The 22,034-nt window shown below is 43.5% G+C and overlaps 1 protein-coding gene and 1 long non-coding RNA gene across 2 annotated transcripts; one reads left to right on the top strand and one right to left on the bottom strand.

The window, feature by feature from the left end:
• Positions 1-367: 367 nt before the first annotated feature.
• On the bottom strand, positions 368-10,981 carry LOC140082528 (indolethylamine N-methyltransferase-like). The gene is made up of 4 exons (XM_072126310.1): positions 10,854-10,981; positions 8,878-9,035; positions 7,223-7,433; positions 368-3,908 (listed from the first exon to the last, which is right to left on the bottom strand). Exons 2-4 carry the CDS (start codon positions 9,026-9,028, stop codon positions 3,479-3,481), a joined length of 792 nt encoding a protein of 263 aa, XP_071982411.1. The 5' UTR covers positions 9,029-9,035; positions 10,854-10,981; the 3' UTR covers positions 368-3,478.
• A 749-nt stretch (positions 10,982-11,730) lies between these two features.
• Positions 11,731-20,747, top strand: LOC140113273 (uncharacterized). The gene is made up of 3 exons (XR_011852712.1): positions 11,731-11,780; positions 20,034-20,159; positions 20,253-20,747. It is a non-coding gene; the product is annotated as an uncharacterized lncRNA (long non-coding RNA).
• Positions 20,748-22,034: the final 1,287 nt, after the last annotated feature.

Raw genomic sequence — 22,034 nt, 5'->3', positions numbered from 1 at the left:
GTGCACCTGCATTTGTTTGACTGTTGATTGTGTGCATCTGTGAGTTGGGCGGACCTGAAGCCTGTACCATATTTGAGACTTTGATCCCTGATACTCATTGTGGTGCTCTACTTGTTTTTACTGGGTTTGGTAGTTGGGTCTGATAGTTCAAGGTAGATCATTCCAGAGAATTGGTGCAGCTCAGGAAAAGTCCAAGTGGTTCAAATGATAGAAAATAATATTTATGGGTCACTTTGCGAATTCGTTTAAACTGTATTCGGGCAGTGAAATGCACAGACTGGAGGCATCCGTCACATAGAACAATAGTAACTACAAACTGTATGTGGGATTTTCAGTTCGCCTTAATCCACACAGAGAACATGGCACACCGGAGTAAATTTTATGATTTTATTTCAGTGAATATATCACGTAGCATAGCCTTCACCAAGATATATGAACAAAAGAAACATATATTATACAGATCAGAGGTAGTTTACAACATTTTAGTTATCACAACCTTTGTCAAGTATGGTCTGGCTACACAGGGTAGAGTGTGAGGGTATGGTGAGGCAGCGTAAGTGGGGTCTATCATAAGAAGTAAAGCAGAGACAGGGGCACTATAAGATGGGAAGAAGAGAAAGGGTATGGAAGAAAATGTTTGTGACCCACATAAAAGGGGACATGGTACAGTGTAAGGGCCATTAATCTGTGTATTATACTGTGTGGGAATAATAGAGGGTGGGGCAAAGAGAGTGGTTTATTATGCAAAAGAAAATATGTGGTGCGCCACTCTTGTTTTCCCTCTTTCTCCAGAAGTATGGTTATGTGCCAAAGTTTATAGTTGGGTATCATCAGCATAAATATGAATTTAAAACTAAATCAGAGGGAACATAGAGGGAAAAGAGAAGGGAACCAAGGACCGAACCGTGAGGAACCCCAAGAGGTCAGTGTAAGATTCCAGAGTGTCAGGGGGGACTCTCTAAGTAGACACTTCATGATCCCTCTAGTAATGTGTGCTGACAATGTGTTTAGATTATCAGGGTCCAGGGTTTAGCTACACTTTCATTTAACTTCTGAACATTCACTAGTTTCTGGCACTTACAAAGATAGGAGACGATGAGAGATGCATGAGATACAAATAACACATGACTTTCTCAGCCATTACATACTGTCAGCTCTACAATATACCTCCCTTCTTCTCCCCTGGATAAAGAACTTATCTGCCTGTAGCTTGTAGCTTTACTCTCCTCACACTCCTGCAGGAAGTCTCAGTGTGAGCTTGTCTTGGAATGCAAGGGTGGGGGCTGGAGGTAGGGAGCAGCTCAGTGCAGTGACCCTAAAGTCGGAAGATTCGGGGTCGAGCCCGGGTATAATCGAAATTGTGTACACCAGGACTGATAGACACAGGTTGTAATTATATCAGTGAAATGCTGTATTTTTCAGTGAATTAAGGAATGTATTATTTCGTTATCCTGAGTATATTCCTAAGAATCTTGTCTTTGTAGGAAAACCCCTTTAAAGTAAATCTACCATCAAAATACATAATGATAAACCCGGAACATCTTCTTATATTTGTTATCCATGGCCTCCTTCCTTCTAAAATCAACTTTAATAATTATGCTAATAATGGAGGGAGTTATACTCCATGTTGTAGTTTCACAGGCTATTACATTGTCTCCTCCTACCCTTGGCCCTTCCCCCTCCCATTGCCTGATGTAATCTCACACAGTGCGGGAGGGAAGTGCAGGAGCCGGTGAATCTGCTGCATGGAGGGGCTCTGTTAAATCCCACACAGCCCTTCAGACTCATTTGCATAATTATATAAGCTGATGGTAGAATGATGGAGGCCACAGATAACAAATATAAGGAGATTACCACAGTCCCGGTGCCTGGATCAATGAGTAATGTCCCTGGTTTATCAGGATGGATTCTGATGGGAGATTTCCTTTAACCCTATGTGACCATATAGTGTGTAAAACACCAAAACATCACAGCACCTGGACCCTCTGCTCTTTGCTTTCAATCTATATACAGTAGATTTTATAAAGTCCAATAAAGGTTATATTTAAACATTATTTTTGTCTCAACACCAAAATAATTCTGTGAACGATAAATGATAGAACTTGTAGTATTTATTGGTGGCATTTTGATATATAGGGGCTTATTTACTAAGGTTCTCGCGGCCACATTTTCGTTGGGTTTCCCGACTTTTCGGGGATTGTGACACAAATAAGGGGTGGGCCTAAGGATTCGGACTAAGCACAGGATTTAACATTTAAATTTGTGTCGCAAGCCCAAGCACTTACATGCACCAGGAAGAAGAAGGTGAACTCTGTCGGACCTGAGCGGGGAAGCAACACATGCAGGATATCAGGCGCACGATATCAGGCGCCCATAAACTTTATTTTACAACAATTTCATGTTTTTAAGCTTTGAAATATTTTATTCATTTTCCTATAATAACTAGATAGTTTCCTGGGTTAATTTGAGTTACTGGTCCCTCTGTTCCAGGGATCCACATTGTCTTTGGTGCTTTTGCTGTTTCCAGTATTCAGAAATATCTGGGGATACGGATAAGATTTCTTCCACTGACAGCAGCAACACAGAGGGGAAGAGGGAAGTGCTAAGGGAGCAGTGCGGAGGGTGAGACAGTGTAACAGCCTGTGAAGCTACAGCATGGAATGGTGCTGGTAACGCCCCCAGGAACCCTTTAGGCTTATTAGCATAATTTTAGAAGGAAGGAGGTGATGGATAACAAATATTATAAAATAAAAGATTATCACAGTCCCGGTGCCTGGATCTATAAATAATGTCCCTGGTTTATTATGATGGATGATTTTGATAGTGGATTTTCCTGAAAAAAACAAAAATATCAACTGAACTCTATCACTATTTTGGATCTACAACCACTAAATGGCTACTTTTATCCAGCGAGGAGAAATATCTCTTTTTTAGTTGTTGTCATTGGAGCGGCCACTTCCAGACCATTTCCACTGGTGGGTCACATGCCCAAAACTCTTACAGTTTGTCTCACTAACAGAGACAGGGAGAGTGGAAGGAGTAACATGATGATTCATAACTCTCCTGCTACAGCTCCTCCTATTCATCAGTGCAAAGTCATGTAAACAAAGATCCACAGAGCGTCTACAGACAGCACTACAGTAAGTATCAGGACTGCTGAATCACTTGATTCAGCGATTATTATTGAGGCAGTAAAGGCTCATGGTCAACTTATGTAAAAGAATGGCCCGCCCTTTAACCTCTGCAAACCCTTACACTAATGAAAAGGGCTCTGCTTTTGCATTGGTCTACCCGAGAAGGGGTCCTATTATAAAGAGGAAGACGTTCTGCTCCCTGTAATAACATGATGACGGGACAGGTTGGGGGAACCAAAGTGACACTTGACCCGCTATAGGAACCAGCCTGGAAGTTGGGGTTCTGATGACAGCAGGTCCAGTAGAGAAAAAAGGTATTTCCCCTCCATAAATATAAATAGACTTTAAGTTTCCATCACTTTGCGGGCGACCACAAAAGCTTTCTGCTCATGGTCTAAGCGATCAGTGCACGCTTCCCTCTCCAAATTCTCATACTGTACAATAGCAAAACCTGCATCGATCAAAGTCTTTCTCAGGAAATCGTCATCAAGGTTTAGCAGATGGTACTTATCTTCCCCAACTTTAAAATAGGTAGCATTGATATCTGCATATATTAGGAGATGGCCCCCAAGTCTAATCAGATTAGAGATTTTCCTCAGCGTTGCTCTGAATTCTTCGTGGTCCCTGCTGATCATTTCCAGCCCCCACATGCAGGTCACACAGTCGGCTCGGGGCAGAGCAAATGGTTGGGTCGGGTTGGTTTTGCTGAAATCGCACTTTACAATGTGTTTGACTTTTCCTCTCAGCATCTCTTCTGCATCTTGCCAACCATCCCTGAAAAAAGACAAGAAGAAACTAATCAGTGGCTTAGTAACGAGCCCAGGACTTTCTACAAGACTCAAAGGAAACCTACCATGAGGAATCTACCATCAGCAGTAGATGCAATGGTAGATTCCTCCTGCTGCCTCTGCCCTAATCTGTAATTGAATAATAATGAAAACTAATCTAACTTGTTAAAAACTATATTTTAGTAATATGTAAATTAACTGCAAAGGCTACTGGGGCGTGTACTATCCTGGCCAGGTAATGTGAAATAAACTTATATTAACTACTGAAATGATTCAGAACGATTCCGGCATAGCATTAGCTATTTGAGCCTGTCACTAGATCACACTCCTGATGACAGGTTCACTTTAAAGAGGGTTTACACTTAAAGAGGTTGTCCCTTCCCAGCTTGGCTGCAGAATTTTGAAAACTGTCCTACAACCCCATTAATATGGAAGAAATAGGAAAGGTACTTACCTTTTATCTGCTCCCCTCTCCTTAACTGACACCCACAGCTGTCACAGAAGCATATACTGACAAAAGTATTAAAAAGTCATCTTTCCCCCCTTTGGTGATCAATATAACCACTGATTGGCTGCAATGTTCACATCATTTCCAACACTTCCTGATCTGACGTGCCTGAAAATAATCTTTTATTCATCTCCCTGTTTCTGGCAGCCAGGAGTCTTCCCGGGTAACTGATAACCCCACTAAATAAGACCTGGAGCGAAAAATCCATCCTCTATTCTGCTCTCCTTGTCACGGCTACACCCGCGATCTTCAGTACGGATTACGGGTGCCCCCATGCCTGCTGCCGCGGTCCCCGCTCCCCCAGGTCCATACTCACCTCACCTGGTTCCGGACGCCACAACGATCCCCTCCTGGTCCCACGCTGGCTTCCTCCGGGGCCGCGCTCCTGCTTCCTGCCGAGGCCGCGCGCTCTCGATGCTAGGGCGCGCACGCCCGACTCTTCAGGAGTTTAAAGGGCCAGCGTCTTCGTTTTTGGCGCTGGCATCCCGGCTCTGCTTTATAGCCTGGCAACTCCCAGCATTCCCTGCCAGATCTTCAGGTCATTCTACTGAAGAGAAAGCCTCCCTGAGCGTTTCCAGACAACTTACAGCTGATCGTTGCAGCCTGGGACTATAGTAACATCCACAAAGCTTCACCAGAGGTCACAGGGGGCAGACAGGTCGTCTGTAACTAGGGGTCGTCTGTAAGTCGGGTGTCCTTAAGTCTGGACCACCTGTACTAGGCACTGTATCACATACAGGTGGCGGTGCTGGATCACAATGTGCACCTCTTCTAATACTGCGGAGACGTCCACTCATGTGTGGTGATTGGTGTACAAAGACCCCACACATTTATGTATAGGACACTGACAAGATAGAAAATGCTGCACGGATGAGACAAGGGTATATAAAGTCCTTGTGATGTCCTGAACCAGATAGAGAAAATGAAGAAAGTTTGCAACTTCAGAAAGACAGAAGATAAAGTCACTGTAAGAACTTTCCACATGTTAATATTAGAATGTACAACATATTTTCAGATATGATATAGGGACATTTTTTTTACTAGACTGTATTGTTCATATGTATAAAGCAAATGAATGACAATAATATTGTAAGAGAAAATAAACATGTACAGCAAATAAATATCACTTGTATACTACCATATTTTTTGACTAGAAGGGAAAATATATTTGACACCAATTGCAAATTTCCTGGTGGTCACCCACAAGCACAGCTCTGCTACATCCATTCACTCACACACAGCTTTGTTACATCCATTCACTCACACACACACGGCTCTGTTACACCCATTCATTCATTCACTCACACCCAGCTCTGCTACATCCATTCACTCACACACAGCTCTGCTGCATCCATTTACTCACTTGCACACTACTTTGTTACATCCATTTACTTACACAGACCTGCTACATACATTCACTCACATGAACACATTCAACTCTGCTATAAGCACACATCTCTTCTCCATTCCCATTCCCTGCAACAACTTCTTCTCTGGCCGAAGGGCTTAAACGGAACTTGTAATCAGGTATTTTCTAGCTGAAGACAGGTTCCAATAGCCTATGGCATTTTCATTTCAAAATTTCCTTTGTGATGAATACATCCAGTGGTTTTTAATAGATTTTACATTACCTGGCTCCCTGCCAGCATCATGTACTCAGTCCCTTGGACGGGGGGCAGTTTATACGGCACAAGTCATTTTCTCCTCACTCATGGCCCTCCCTCAGCTTCTCCCCTGCTCCCTGAGTGAGCAGAGGATGGATTAAGGAGAAGACAATTTTTCCCATTTGAACTGCTCAAGTTCCCTTTCCCTGGACTCACCACAGACTTCTGGCAGGGAGCCAGGTAATTTAAAATCGTTTAAAAAGCTCTGGATTTATTCATATTGCTGACAAAGGAACTTTTGAAATGAACATGCCACAGGCTATTGGAACCTGTCTATGTTAAAAATTACCTCCCTGATGACAGGTTCCCTTTAAGGACCTTGCAGTGATACAGGAAGCATGTGATCAGTCATATGCTTTTGATATCATTGTAGGTCCTAAAGTAATAATCATGTTGGGAGGGGCCAGAAGAGGGAGGGACCGGTGCAGAGGCTGCTCTCTCTGAGATAAGGTGAAATGCTTTGTCAGCGCTTCACCACATCTGCAAGCACTTTTTAGCAAGACATTTTTCTGCTAAAATTTTTGTCTTACAGACCAAAAATATGGTCATTCAACACAGTAAAAGCCAATTTTGGAGCAGCAAAAGGAAACTCTTCTATGTAGCTATAAATTCTTAATCAAAGCTATTAAAAATAAATTATACTCCTGATGTAGGAATCACCAGCTGATGTGTTCTGCTAAATCTGTCTAGGAAGTACAGATCGGTATAGGAGCCTTAGAGATTTCCATATTTGCCTAACTAGGGGGAACAAAAAAAATCAAAGTTGTCAAATATAAATACAAAAGGAAATTACAGGCGATCCCCTACTTAAGGACACCCGAGTTACAGACGACCCCTAGTTACAGACGGACCCCTCTGCCCCCTGTGACCTCTGGTGAGGTCTCTGGATGCTTTACTGTAGTGATTAGCTGTAAGGTGTCTGTAATGAAGCTTTATTGATAATCCTTGGTCCCATGACAGCAAAAAATTTGGAAAATACAATCTTCACCGAGGCAAAAAAAAATTTGGTCTGGATCTACATTTATAAAATATACGATTTCGACTTACATACAAATTCAACTTAAGAACCAACCTATGGAACCGATCTTGTACGAAAACCGGGAACTGCTTGTATATGTCATGCTTTACCTGCTTATCCCTTTCAGCTCCATAAAAAGCTTTAAGGTGTGAGTCCAGTCAAAGGCCTCGGGGTCTTTATTCTTCCACAGTTCTAGCTCTTTAATGGGGGCGTCATTGAATTTTAGAATTGAAATTTCCTTAAAGAATTCACCAACAGAAAGAAGATGAACGATAATGGGGCCGAGGCTGATGTCTATCAGGGTGTCTCCAGTAACCAAACCTGTGAATATAGAAAATCCAAAGTCTTCTATTACACCTCAACGTACAAGAAGTGGCCAAGCAATGGCATCATTATAGAAGATAGAAGAGACACCATGAGGAAGGGGCACCGGGTGTATGCACAGGACAATTTACATGTCTACCAATATTTCAACATTTACTAGAAAATCTCCCATCAGAATCCATCATAATCCCCATCAGGGATTTTACTCATAGATCCAATGTCGTATATTTGCTTATATTTCTTATCCATGGCCTCCTTTCTTCTAAAATTAACTCTTTAAATTATTCTAATGAACCATAAGGGCTCTGTGAGCTGTTACCAGAGCCCCTTAGTGCTGCAGATTCCCAGGTTTTTACAGTGCGCACAGCACTTTTCACCTAACCCCCTGCTCTCTCCCTCCTCCCTCTGTCTGTGTAATCTTCCTGCAGTGCGGGGGGGGGGCTGCTTTGCTCATTGTAACAGCCTCTGAAGCTACAGCACAGAAAGGCTTTGGAAACCCCCACCAGAGCTTTTCAGGCTCATTAGAATAATCATAAAAGTTGATTTTAGAAGGCAGGAGGCCATGGATAACAAATATAAGAACATTTCCACAGTCCCAGTGCCTGGATCTATGAGTAAGTGTCTGGTTTATCATGATGGATTCTGATGGGAGATTTCCTTAAAAGGGCACCTACCACCCCGATTCTACCTATAAAGGTAGAAGGGGTGGTAGGTGGATGAATGGGACGTGAGGATAGCCCTTTTATGGCTAATCCTCACGTCCCGGCTATCTTTTAGAAAAGTTTAATGACGGCATATGTTAATTTTTTTATGCGGCTTCTGGGGCGTGGAGTAGCCGGACATGAGGCTACTAGTCGCGGCTACTCCACGCCCCAGTAGCCACATTACTCCGCCTACCATTTAAGCTACTAAGAGCTGCGCGCCCTCGTCCTAGTCCCCGGCGTTCTGCACATGCGCAGAACGCAGGCCTTCCGCTGCGCGGCCGCGGCTCTGCAGATGCCGCAGAAGGCGCAGATGCCGGGGGACTCGCACGAGGGCGCGCAGCTACGAGGAGCTGCGCACCGAAGGTTAAATGGTAGGCGGAGTAACGTGGCTACTGGGGCGTGGAGTAGCCGCGACTAGTAGCCTCATGTCCGGCTACTCCACGCTCCAGTAGCCGCATAAAAAAATGTACATATGCCTGCATTAAACTTTTCTAAAAGATAGCCGGGACATGAGGATTAGCCCAAAAAAGGGCTATCCTCACGTCCCATTCATCCACCTACCACCCGATCTACCTTTATAGGTAGAATCGGGGTGGTAGGTGCCCTTTAATGCACTGTCTGAATCTTTTTATCACCTTCCATCTCAAGAAGCCACTGCAGATGATCAGTGATGGTCTATGATGCTTGAACATTTGGGTATTAATAATGTGTCACACAAGTTACTTAGTTTCACATACCGGAGCTAAATACTTTGTAACAACATCTCATCATGTTAATGGTAGACTCCTTAAATATGGAGTATGGGACATGTTGAGAGAAGTAGTCCTGGAGTAGCATCCGGGTGTTGATCTCATGACTAGGATAGTGAAGTTTCAGGCAGGAATCCATTGAATATCTATGGAATAAAAGAGTTTTATGAGTTATTTATGGAAGGTAGAAAAAAAACATCTTTTCTATATCTCAAGGTCTTAGTGCGGGCAGAATAAAGGGAGTAACGTCTTCATGTTATGTGTAAGTTCTGCTGCTCGTCCGTGTCCACTGATTGACAGACGTCTTCCTTACAGAAAGCTCCTTGGCAGTGAAGATGGAATAGACCCACAACTCATAAACTAATAACTTGTTCCTCTTGGAGAGACCCGCTGCTGATAACATAGTAACAAATGGTCACAGCTCATCTAAAAAGAAACCCTGCATTACCTGCCCCCTGTAGTATGTAGCCTGCCAGCCCCCTGTAGTATACAGCCACCAGCCTCCTGTAGAATTTAGCTGCCAGCCCCCTGTAGTATATAGCCACCAGCCTCCTGTAGAATTTAGCTGCCAGCCCCCTGTAGTATACAGCCACCAGCCTCCTGTAGAATTTAGCTGCCAGCCCCCTGTAGTATATAGCCACCAGCCTCCTGTAGAATTTAGCTGCCAGCCCCCTGTAGTATACAGCCACCAGCCTCCTGTAGAATTTAGCTGCCAGCCCCCTGTAGAAAATGTTGATTGCAACGATCTCCCCCAGTGAAGGCAGCTGTGTCTCACTGACACAGCTAACATCCTAGACCCATATGGGCCGCTGCGCATTGCGCACAGAGACAGTCATTGGAAACTGGTGGGAGCCCCTTAAAAAATGAAAGTGGTGGGGGCCCCGGAGTTCGAGCCCCAGGAGCCCCTCCTTTAATCCGGCCCTGATTATGGTAATGGGGCATATTTATTGCCTCGCCACTGCATTTTCGCAAAGGGAGACATCAAGAGGCTTCAGCCTTTTATATATATCGGGGCCTGGCATACAAAAAAACGCAGCCAGTGACTTTTCACATATGAAAAGCCAGTGCCTTTTCACATATGAAAGCAAGTGTGTCAGTGCAGGGGCAGGAACGCCCCTGCTGACCGTCCACGCCCACTCCCGAGCCGGCCACGCCCCCCTCATCCCCCCATGCCCGACTGGTGTGAAGGTGGTGGAAAGGTCAAACTAGTTGCAAGGGCTGGAAATAACGTGGCGCAGAGGCCCTGATAAATAGGCCCAAATTAGTCAAAAGTGCTCTGGGGGTGTTACCAGAGCCCTTCCGTGCTGCTGTTTCGCATACTGTTACACTATGCAAGAGCACAGCAGCAGGCAAAGGGAGGGGGTAGCAGTGAGGGAGTAGGGGTGGTAGCGAGGTAGTGTAACAGCCTGTGAAGCTTCAGCTTCACACAGAGCCCTTCTGTCTCACTAGCTTTATTTTTAAAGCTGATTTCAGAAGGAGGAGGCCATAGATAATAAATATAAGAAGATTACCACAGTCACGGCGCCTGGACCTATGACTAATGTCCCTGGTTTGATACGATGGATTGTGATGGAAGATTTCTTTTAAGGCGTAAATCAACTCTGTTGCAAGGTGAGTGTTGTCCACTAGGTGTCAGTATAGGCAAACACATCGGAATTAAATGCTAACAGAGCTTTCAGTGAGAAAGTCAGAAATCCGTCTGTTACCTGGTGGTTACAGAGAGTATGGACTGAGACATTCATCTTACATCTTACTTTCCTCCTTACCAGGAAGGAAAATCACATTAACAGATTATAAACTTATATATATATATACATATATGTATATACAGTGAGGGCTGAAATAAGAAACCACAAATGTTGTTGTTACTATGAATCAACAGAAACTGAAAACATTTATATAAAGACCATAGAAAATACAACACAAAACAGATACAACTATCATTACTACACAGCTGTCCTTACCAGTGCTCTGCTCCCAAGGCCAAACCAGGAGACTTTAGATTAGTCTTTGCTACAAACAATATGGGAAAAGAACCTTCCGGGAGACTTCCTGATTATATTTTACGGATAATAAGATGCTATAGATAGTAATGTGTCATTTGGCGACGGATCAAAGGGCGTTCACAATGCAAGTAAATGCATAGTAAAGAGAAAGGTATGTAGGAGACATGACACCGCCTGCCCTGGAACCTATAATAAGGATTGTTCATGATTCAAACATCCCATAATCCTAGCAATATGTAAAAGTATTAATATATAGTAGTGAATCCCGGTCTACACTGTATCATTTGTTCCAACATTTTGCATAGAAGTACATCTAAGGGATTTAGTTCTAATTAAAGAAAACCTGTCACCAGAATTTTAGCCTTCATACCAGTACTACCTGCTGTAAAAGGTAAAAGTCCTCCCCCGTATCACCTGCAATGATCAGCCATTGAGGTCCTGTATCTTAATTACAGGTGTTTTTTTTTTATATGCAAATGAGTTTAGAAAAAGAGTCATACTCTGAAGAGAAGAGTTGTATTTACTCCAGGCTGCCACTAGACCACACCTCCCCCTTTTAACTGACAGCTCTGTGTCTCTTTAAAGCTTGACCTGAACAGAGAGGAAGTCCTCTCCCTGACCACTTCCTGTCCTTACCAGAATGCTGTCCCTCTCACTGCGCAGTGTATACAGCAAGGAGCACTGTGTGTGAATCCTCTCACCATTTCACGTACTCCGTATTGCTTGAGGCCAAGTGCTGATGGGTGGAGTCATGCGACAGTGGGCAGGGCTAACATAGAGAAAGGCAGAAACATTTTCAGAAACAACTTTACTGGTGGAGAGAGGCAGATATTAGCTAGGACACCTGTGCTCGACTTTTCAACAAATGAAAAGTGGGAAAAGGAGGTAAGGTTTATTGTGCCTTTTCTCGATGAAAGGTTCCCTTTACGTTAGGGGCGCTGTTATATCACGAGTTAAGAGTTCTATATTATTCATTTAATGGGCATAATATGTATTGTAGGTAAAAGTTGGAAAAAGTTCCAACTTTAGGTGAACTGACAAAATCTTCAGTTGTGCCATTTTTTAACTGGCTTTGCTTTTCTGACTTTCCCTGTGCTATTATTCTGGTTGGTATGATTATAGAGATATCAGGTTGATACACTCACTGGCCACTTTATTAGGTACACCATGCTAGTAACGGGTTGGACCCCCTTTTGCCTTCAGAACTGCCTCAATTCTTCGTGGCATAGATTCAACAAGGTGCTGGAAGCTCCTCAGAGATTTTGCTCCATATTGACATGATGGCATCACACAGTTGCCGCAGATTTGTCGGCTGCACATCCATGATGCGAATCTCCCTTTCCACCACATCCCAAAGATGCTCTATTGGATTGAGATCTGGTGACTGTGGAGGCCATTTGTGTACAGTGACCTCATTGTCATGTTCAAGAAACCAGTCTGAGATGATTCCAGCTTTATGACATGGCGCATTATCCTGCTGAAAGTAGCCATCAGATGTTACAGGGTACATTGTGGTCATAGAGGGATGGACATGGTCAGCAACAATACTCAGGTAGGCTGTGGCGTTGTACCAAGGGGCCCAAAGAGAGCCAAGAAAATATTCCCCACACCATGACACCACCACCACCAGCCTGAGCCGCTGATACAAGGCAGGATGGATCCATGCTTTCATGTTGTTGACGCCAAATTCTGACCCTACCATCCGAATGTCGCAGCAGAAATCGAGACTCATCAGACCAGGCAATGTTTTTCCAGTCTTCTACTGAACGATTTCAATGAGGTTGTGCAAATTGTAGCCTCAGTTTCCTGTTCTTAGCTGAAAGGAGTGGCACCCGGTGTGGTCTTCTGCTGCTGTAGCCCATCTGCCTCAAAGTTGGACGTACTGTGCGTTCAGAGATGCTCTTCTGCCTACCTTGGTTGTAACGGGTGGCGATTTGAGTCACTGTTGCCTTTCTATCAGCTCGAACCAGTCTGCCCATTCTCCTCTGACCTCTGGCATCAACAAGGCATTTCCGCCCACAGAACTGCCGCTCACTGGATGTTTTTTCTTTTTCGACCATTCTCTGTAAACCCTAGAGATGGTTGTGTGTGAAAATCCCAGTAGATCAGCAGTTTCTGAAATACTCAGACCTGCCCTTCTGGCACCAACAACCATGCCACGTTCAAAGGCACTCAAATCACCTTTCTTCCCCATACTGATGCTCGGGAGAACTGCAGGAGATTGTCTTGACCATGTCTACATGCCTAAATGCACTGAGTTGCCGCCATGTGATTGGCTGATTAGAAATTAAGTGTTAACGAGCAGTTGGACAGGTGTACCTAATAAAGTGGCCGGTGAGTGTAGATTGTTCTCATATCTGAATACTTAAAAAAAAAGGAATACAAAATAAGTCTTTGCAGTATTTCTAATCATTTGTCAGGAAAGTCGGTAAAGTCTCAAAAATTGTCTAAAATCCTTGATAAATGTGGCACAAGGCATTTTAGGCAGTTTTCCAATAGATTTTCGTGTTATAGAATTGCTTGATCAGGATTTCACTGATCTTTATTTATATGAGACCGAGAGGGAAATATGGCCTCTTAGACATCTGCTCAGTGTTGTTTATCTCGTGGAGAGGTAGCTAGGGGTCTTTTGTAAGTCGAGTGTCGGTAAAGAAAATGTACCATTTGATTTGATACATTATGAAGCAAACATACCTTGAGAATGCTGTAGCTACACTGATGCAGAAAAATATCGTGTTTAATCCCTGATCTGTGAGGTTTTCCTGAAAAAACTATTATAAAATTCGGGACCTAAACACATTACACACAAAGCTTAGTCAAGACATGACTAATCAACCTGAGCTGGATCACTAATACACAGCAGTTGGGGGATGGTGCAGCAATTGATTACTTCTGCCTTCAGGCACAACCCAGGGATTACATCATCCTGTGAGCAGTGCATAACTAATGCTAGGAAAGGGCTGAACCCAGGCAAAGGAGCAACAGAGCTTCATTATCTTAATGTTATAATTGTTTTATCACCAAAACCACTCAGCACAGGGATTAACAAAAATATGCTCCAGCATCAGTGTAGCTACAGCATTCTCAAGGTATGTTCGGTTCATAGTCCATCAAATCAAATGGTAGATTTCCTTAATATCGGGGACCGCCTGAACAAATGAAATCAGAGAAGTGACAGAAAAGGATGCAGAGTAGATGGTATCCTCTCACACAGTGATACAGAGCCGTACAATAACCTCCTTCCTCTCAATGGAAAACACCTTCCTAAAAGCTTCATTGATGGTTTCCAGTGCGTTCAGAGGACAAACTTGGTTTTGCTTGATCTCAGGAGCTTCCAATGTGATTCTTTTACATTGATTGTGATAATTAAACTGTCTGATTGGGCAAATCTCTCTTCAGCTGCCGCAATACATTTTGTAACACATGCGTTAAACACCACGTGTGACCGTACCCTTAGATGTGGAGCTAGCTAAATGATTATTTATCATACAACGGCACTAGGTGTGCCAACGATCCATGCCCCTCCACCGCACCCAAGTTATGGTTCCGGGTCTCCTGCTGGGTACTCCAGGCCGTGCGTGGCGTAGCAATGCTTTAGCCTGCAATATTCACAGAAATAAACAAAAGCAAAAGGACGAGCACCACCCGCACATCAAAGCCAAGCTCCAAATATTCCACTGTCCCAAGGTATGTGCAGTAACAGGAAAAGGTGGAATCCCGGAGGGCTCGACCATAGCACACAAATGAATCACGAGAATAAGGAAAACAGCGGTGGAACTCACCCGGTGAACATCCAACAACTTTATTTCAATTCAAGCCGAGGTGTGGGGGGACGCCAGACGCGGTGTTGGTTTGAGGAAGTGATCTACAGCGCGAAACGGACCGTAGAGGGTAGTGACATGTGCCCCTATTCACGGTGCTGGGGGCTACCCGGTGGTGTAAATGGTTAATGAATTCAACATCCATTGATCGATTTCCTTATGTCCATTGCAAAGGTTGTACAGTATGATCATTCAGGAGGAAGTCTGATTGGGTTGTTTTTTTATTTCTGATGGATTTAGTGAGTGCCAATGTCATGGATTGTTGATTGGCCCTTTCCAGAACAGCGAGTCATTTGTTCCAATGCTAGCCCCTTTTACCCTCCTGCTCATTCCGGCAAACAAGGACAGAGCACACAGCATGGTCAGCTGACATCAGTGAAGGAGGGAGGTGCTGTACAGCAGCAGTCACATTTTATTTATTTTTTTCAATGCAGCCAAACTAAAGCCCAACCCCTGGGACTCAGAACAGGATTCTGTCAGAGTGCAACGTAAGGTGAAACACACAATTATATTATAAATCAAATGCACCGGAAACGCAGAAAGGCATCTATGCAACCCAGCTGTAATGGGCTTCTGCAACCTGTCTTTAGTAAAATTGAGGTCCCTGGTGACAGGTTCCCTTTAATCTAAAGCGATAAAGTGATTTGTATCAGAGTAACAACACCACTATGTTTACTGGAAGCAAAGGAAAGGCAAAATCTTAAATTCTGTGGGCAAAAGTAAGTTGTTGCAGATGAGTGGGAAACCTCCTCACCTTCAATCACATCTCTTTATACTTAGCCTCCATTAAATGTTTTTGTACTGGTTTATCCAATCTTTTGTCTCTTATTGTCTGTTCATTCACGTCTTTAGGTCACGGGTCGTCTCGTCTTTATACCATAACTTACACAAAAAAATTAAATAAATAAATGACATATGTAGAATCTTGTGTAGAACTACAGAAAGCTGCTTTTCTTGTAGAGTAATCTCTGGGGGCCATTTACATATTTTTTACATAATCAAATTTCCTTACTGATGTCTCGTGATATTAGTAGTTGACCTCAACTTCAGTCATGTGTATCTGTAACCGAGCAGCATCAAGAGGATGGGGTCCCCGATGTGCCCGCTAAGTCTCTTCTTCCTCTATATTCTAGGTACTAAATGATCCTGTCCTATCAGGTATATCGGGGCACGGCTTAGTCCTGAGGACTGATCTGTAATATAATCTGATGTTTCTTTATAGTGAAAGCCACAAGTGGAGAGATTGTGATGACTCAGACGCCAAGTTATATCTCAGGATTTCCCGGAGACACAGTCACCATCTCATGTACATCCAGCTCCAGTACTTATTATAGTGGCATTTCTCAGTATGAACTCAACTGGTATCAGATAAAAGAAGGGAAAGTCTCGCTTCTTCTCTATTTTGCCACCACTCGGCAGACCGGGGTCCCGGAGAGGTTCAGCGGCACCGGATCAGGCAATGATTTCACTCTCTCCATCAAAGGGTTAATGGAAGAAGATGCAGCAGATTATTACTGCCAAAATGATTATGGCTTGCCCCTCACACAGTGATACAGAGCCGTACAAAAACCTCCTTCCACTGTTACACAAACCTTACTAATAAGAAGGTTTTAACTTCCTCATTACTTAGACACTGCTCCAACTACTGTTTTTATGTCCTGCTACAAAATATACACTCACCGGCCACTTTATTAGGTACACCTGTCCAACTGCTCGTTAGCACTTAATTTCTAATCAGCCAATCACATGGCGGCAACTCAGTGCATTTAGGCATGTAGACATGGTCAAGACAATCTCCTGCAGTTCACACCGAGCATCAGTATGGGGAAGAAAGGTGATTTGAGGCCTTTGAACGTGGCATGGTTGTTGGTGCCAGAAGGGCTGGTCTGAGTATTTCAGAAACTGCTCATCTACTGGGATTTTCATGCACAACGGTTCAGGCTGGTGGTGGTGGTGTCATGGTGTGGGGAATATTTTCTTGGCACTCTTTGGGCCCCTGGGTACAACGCCACAGCCTACCTGAGTATTGTTGCTGACCATGTCCATCCCTTTATGAGCACAATGTACCCTGTAACATCTGATGGCTACTTTCAGCAGGATAATGCGCCATGTCATAAAGCTGGAATCATCTCAGACTGGTTTCTTGAACATGACAATGAGGTCACTGGACTCAAATGGCCTCCACAGTCACCAGATCTCAATCCAATAGAGCATCTTTGGGATGTAGTGGAACGGGAGATTCGCATCATGGATGTGCAGCCGACAAATCTGCGGCAACTGTGTGATGCCATCATGTCAATATGGACCAAAATCTCTGAGGAGCTTCCAGCACCTTGTTGAATCTATGCCACGAAGAATTGAGGCAGTTCTGAAGGCAAAAGGGGGTCCAACCCGTTACTAGCATGGTGTACCTAATAAAGTGGCCGGTGAGTGTATAATTCAAATGCACCGAAAAGGCAGAATGACATTTATGCAGTGCAACTGTGTTGGGCTTCTGCATCCTGTCTTTAGTGAAAATGAGGTCCCTGGTGACAGGTTCCCTTTAATCTAAAGAGATAAAGAGTTTTGTAGCAGAGTAACAACCAGACTACGTTTAATGGAAGCAGAGGAAAGGCAAAATCTTCAATTCTGTGAACGTAGGTAAGTGGAGGCAGATTTGTGGGAAACATGACTAGTTATCCTCACCCTCGCTCACATCTCTTTATACTCAGTCTTTTGTCTCTTATTGGCAAAGTCTGGTAATTCGTGTCTTTAGGTCACGGGTCGTCTCGCCTTTATACCGTATCTTACGTAGAAAATGAAGTAAATAAATGACATATGTAGAATCCCGTGTAGAACTACAGAAAGCTGCTTTTCTTGTAGAGTAATCTCTGGGGGCCATTTACATATTTTTTACATAATCAAATTTCCTTACTGATGCCTTGTGATATTAGTAGCTGACCTCAACTTCAGTCATGTGTATCTGTAACCGAGCAGCATCAAGAGGATGGGGTCCCCGATGTGCCCGCTAAGTCTCTTCTTCCTCTATATTCTAGGTACTAAATGATCCTGTCCTATCAGGTATATCGGGGCACGGCTTAGTCCTGAGGTCTGATCTGTAATATAATCTGATGTTTCTTTATAGTGAAAGCCACAAGTGGAGAGATTGTGATGACTCAGACGCCAAGTTATATCTCAGGATTTCCCGGAGACACAGTCACCATCTCATGTACATCCAGCTCCAGTACTTATTATAGTGGCATTTCTCAGTATGAACTCAACTGGTATCAGATAAAAGAAGGGAAAGTCTCGCTTCTTCTCTATTTTGCCACCACTTGGCAGACCGGGGTCCCGGAGAGGTTCAGCGGCACCGGATCAGGCAATGATTTCACTCTCTCCATCACAGGGTTAATGGAAGAAGATGCAGCAGATTATTACTGCCAAAATGATTATGGCTTGCCCCTCACACAGTGATACAGAGCCGTACAAAAACCTCCTTCCACTGTTACACAAACCTTACTAATAAGAAGGTTGTTACTTCCTCATTACTTAGACACTGCTCCAACTACTGTTTTTATGTCTTGCTACAAAATATACAATGACTCAGAACACAACATAAGTTATCAGGTATATCACATGTTATAACAGGGGTTGTCCTGGATTGGCACACAGGGCACTAAACTAACCGAATTCATCTTTAGAAGAGGTTAATGGATGAAGTCATGAAATAGTATGAAAAAGTATTCGCTCTGCACACTTTTGTCGAACTTTGCACCATTTTCAGGGATCATGCGGTTTGCACAGGTATTTAAGAAGTTTGTGTGCTGGGATTTTGGCGCACACAACCCATTTTGTGGCGCAGCTGCGCTGCTTCCATGCAACACAAATTAGGGGGCGTGCCACCGGATGATCCGACTGATTCGCACTGAGCGCAGGATTTAAATTTCATATTGTGTTGCAAACCCAAGCACTTAGATGCACCATCAAAAAGATGGTGCAGGATATCGGGCGCACAATCTTCATGTATCTCGACACAGTAAATTATTGTGAGACAATGCACTTTCTGTGAACTCCAGCGGGAATGTAAGTAAATGTGCCCCAATGTGCCAAATGATGAAATCCCAACCCTCAGATTTATCAGATTGGACAGGAACACTCCAGGTTAGCACATTCTGACACCAGAGTAGGCCACTCCACTTAGGGTGGTGGTGGGACAAGGAGGGATATAGGTCACTGGTCGTGCTCCAGGAATTGTGCCTATTTCAGAACTTGTAATAATGGTTCAAATATGGTCATTGTCTGTTCCATGAGCCCAGCTAACAGAGCCGTGAAAGAGTTTTAAAAACTCCAACCTCTATAGTTTTAATCTTTGAGAAGTTTTTACCCAGAAAGACCATTCCGAGAGGCGATAAAAATCTTCAAGATCCAGATACACCAGACTTCAGGAAAAGGTCAGATAAATGTGCCTCATGGTGCTTATTACCACTTTTACCAGTTTATTACCAGTCCCAAACGTCTTTCATTTGAGGATTACAGAGGTCACTGTGCTGTTAGAAACCTTGAGTGCTGCAGAAATTCTTTTGTAACCGTGGCTATATCTGTGTTCTGTCTCAATTATGAGCTTCATGGGCAGTTCCTTAGACCTCATGATTCTCATGTGCTCTGACTTGCACTGTGAGCTGTGAGATCTTATATAGACAGGTGTGCACCTTTCCTAATCAAGTCCTATCAGTTTAACACAACTGGACTCCAAAGAAGGAGTAGAACCATCTCAAGGAGGATCAGAAGGATATGGACAGCATGTGAGCTAAATATGAGTGTCACAGAAAAGGGTCTGAATACTTATGACCATATTATAAATTTCTATTTTTATTGTTTAATAAATTACCAAAAATATCTACATTTCTGTTTTTTTTTCTGTCAAGATGTGGTGCAGAGTGCACATTAGTGAGCAAAATAGAACTTTTTTGCCCTTACCATTTGGCTGCAATGAAACCAGTGCAGTGAAAACATTTAAGGGGTCTGAATACTTTCCGTACCCACTGTATGTCCATAGAATGACGGCAAGCAGAGATCTAGAAAACTTTGAGGACTTGATACCGAAAGTATGTTGAAAAATGTATAACTTTTCATTAACACAATTAATAATACAAGTTTTCATATAATTTTTTCCATTGCAATGATTAAGGTCTGACTTTACATTTCCTTAGAGGTTTATTCTTCCATGTAAAGTTCTTTCTTCTTCTCTCGCTCTCTCTGCTCGGCTGTTCCTTTCACATCTATGAAGCTTTGTGAGATATTTGCATGTTCCCTCTTTTACATACATTTCCTATGTCAGGTCCTTAGAGACATCAGATGATATAAACAAGGTGTCCGGAGACAAGATGATGAGTGTCACAGTCCAGAAGCATAAAGATGGTTCCCCTGAGGTCTCTGCTCTGCCTCCTGTATATGTACATACAAGGTGCAGGGATATTTCTTCTACATTATTATATACCCAGCACTGAGCAGTTATATGTAGGGAGATGTAACTATTCTGCTTGTATCTTTCTTTCAGGATCCTGTGGAGAGGTTGTGGTCACTCAGTCTCCAGGATACATATAAGCGTCACCGGGAGAAGAAGTCACCATCTCGTGTAGAGTCAGTCAGAGCATTTATAGCACACAGTGGAAAGTGGACCTCTTAGCCTGGCACCAGTTAAAATCCAGACAAACTCCTAAGCGTCTTATCTATGATGCCTATAAGAGATCAAGTGGCGTCCCCGACAGATTCAGCGGATCCGGATCTCAATATGATTTTTCTCTTACAATCCGAGTGACAGAAGACGATGCAGCAGATTATTACTGTCAGCAGCATTATAGCTTCCCTCTCACACAGTGATACAGAGCCGTACAAAAACCTCCTTCCCCATTTTCTTTTATATACTACATGTATACTACATAATAGCAATTTTTACATTTTGGCACCTACAGGGAATGGAGAGGTCTGTCGTTTTTGCTGTAGGTAACTGAGAAAGAGAGAATCTGAAAAAAATACAGAAAATCACGTTGTACGATTGTTAAATAGCAATTTAGAATTTTCATGTGTGTAATAAGTATTTGATACAATAAAGAAAAACAGAGCTGAATATTTGGAATGGAAACCATTGTTTGCAATTACAGATGTTGCACACACTGTCACAGGGATTTCAGATGACTCCTCTATAAAGATATTCTCGAGATCTCTCTGATTTGGGGGCGATCGCTGAGCTCTAATTAGTTTCAGCTCCCTCCAAAAATTTTCAGTTGGGGTCAGGTCTGGAGACTGGCAAGGGCAGGACCTTTGAAATTCCATTATGGAGCCGTTCCCTAGTTGCCCTGGCTGTGTATTTTGGGTCGTTATTATGTGGGAAGACACAGCCACGACCCATCTTCAATGGTCTTGCATATGAAAGGAGGTCGTAGGCCAAAACTTTGTCACAACTGGTCATATCCATTCCTCCTGCAATACAGTGTAGTCGATCCGTTCCCTTGTTTTGGGGTTAGACTTGGGGTGGAGGTTCAGGTTAAGGCCCCTGCTGTGATAGAACTTTGCTATCAGACTGTGTTTGCTCTGCTGAGCCATGGGTTAGGAGCGCGGCTGCAGCACCTAAAGTGGTAAAGCCAGCAAGGACTATGTTCCCTGCTGTGCAATGTCGTGGAAGCGCTGCTTTCGCACTGAAAATGTTAACTTCGACAGAGTCTGTGCTATGCAGCAAGAAATTGCACCCCGCCAAACGATCAGTGCCGGGAAGTCTCTACATGCTGAGCCCCGCCACTGCGTGAACGACGCAAATCCTGAAGCAGGACTGTGTTGCACAGGAAAAAACTCAAGCCCACTAAAGCTCCTGGCAGAAAGGAAGGTAGCCCTGCCCTCCAGGCACTAAAGTACCTGCAAGGAGAAGCTTAGCACTGCATCCGTATATCAAAAAAAAGGGTTAAGTGTCAATCTCGGATTTTGCTTCATGCCGCTAAGAGACCACAGATTGCAGATAGAAATGTCCAGCACTCTGTGAAGGGCATCACATACCTCAGCCTACAGCTGCCCCATCTGCCGGTGTCATGAAGTTTTGGAGATTTCTCTCATTGTACTCTGACATGGCAAGTTCTACCCCACATGGAACATCTCCCGCCACATCTACCGGCTGTGGCTAATGCTACCGCTACAAGCTGATCACCACTACAGTTCATAAGTCAAAGAACTCTTTAAACTTTCTTATTTGTGCTCAAAAGCACCCCTCTCTGCTGAAAGCAGAAGTAACTTCTATAAAGAACTGTGCACCTCATCACAGAGGAGATTCTATGCCCCTGTCCCCATGATG

This window comes from Engystomops pustulosus, chromosome 1 (assembly GCF_040894005.1).
Source record: "Engystomops pustulosus chromosome 1, aEngPut4.maternal, whole genome shotgun sequence".
Classification (NCBI taxonomy): Eukaryota; Metazoa; Chordata; class Amphibia; order Anura; family Leptodactylidae; genus Engystomops; species Engystomops pustulosus.
Note: the sequence above shows the minus strand (reverse complement) of the source record. Positions and strands in the feature narration are given on the sequence as shown.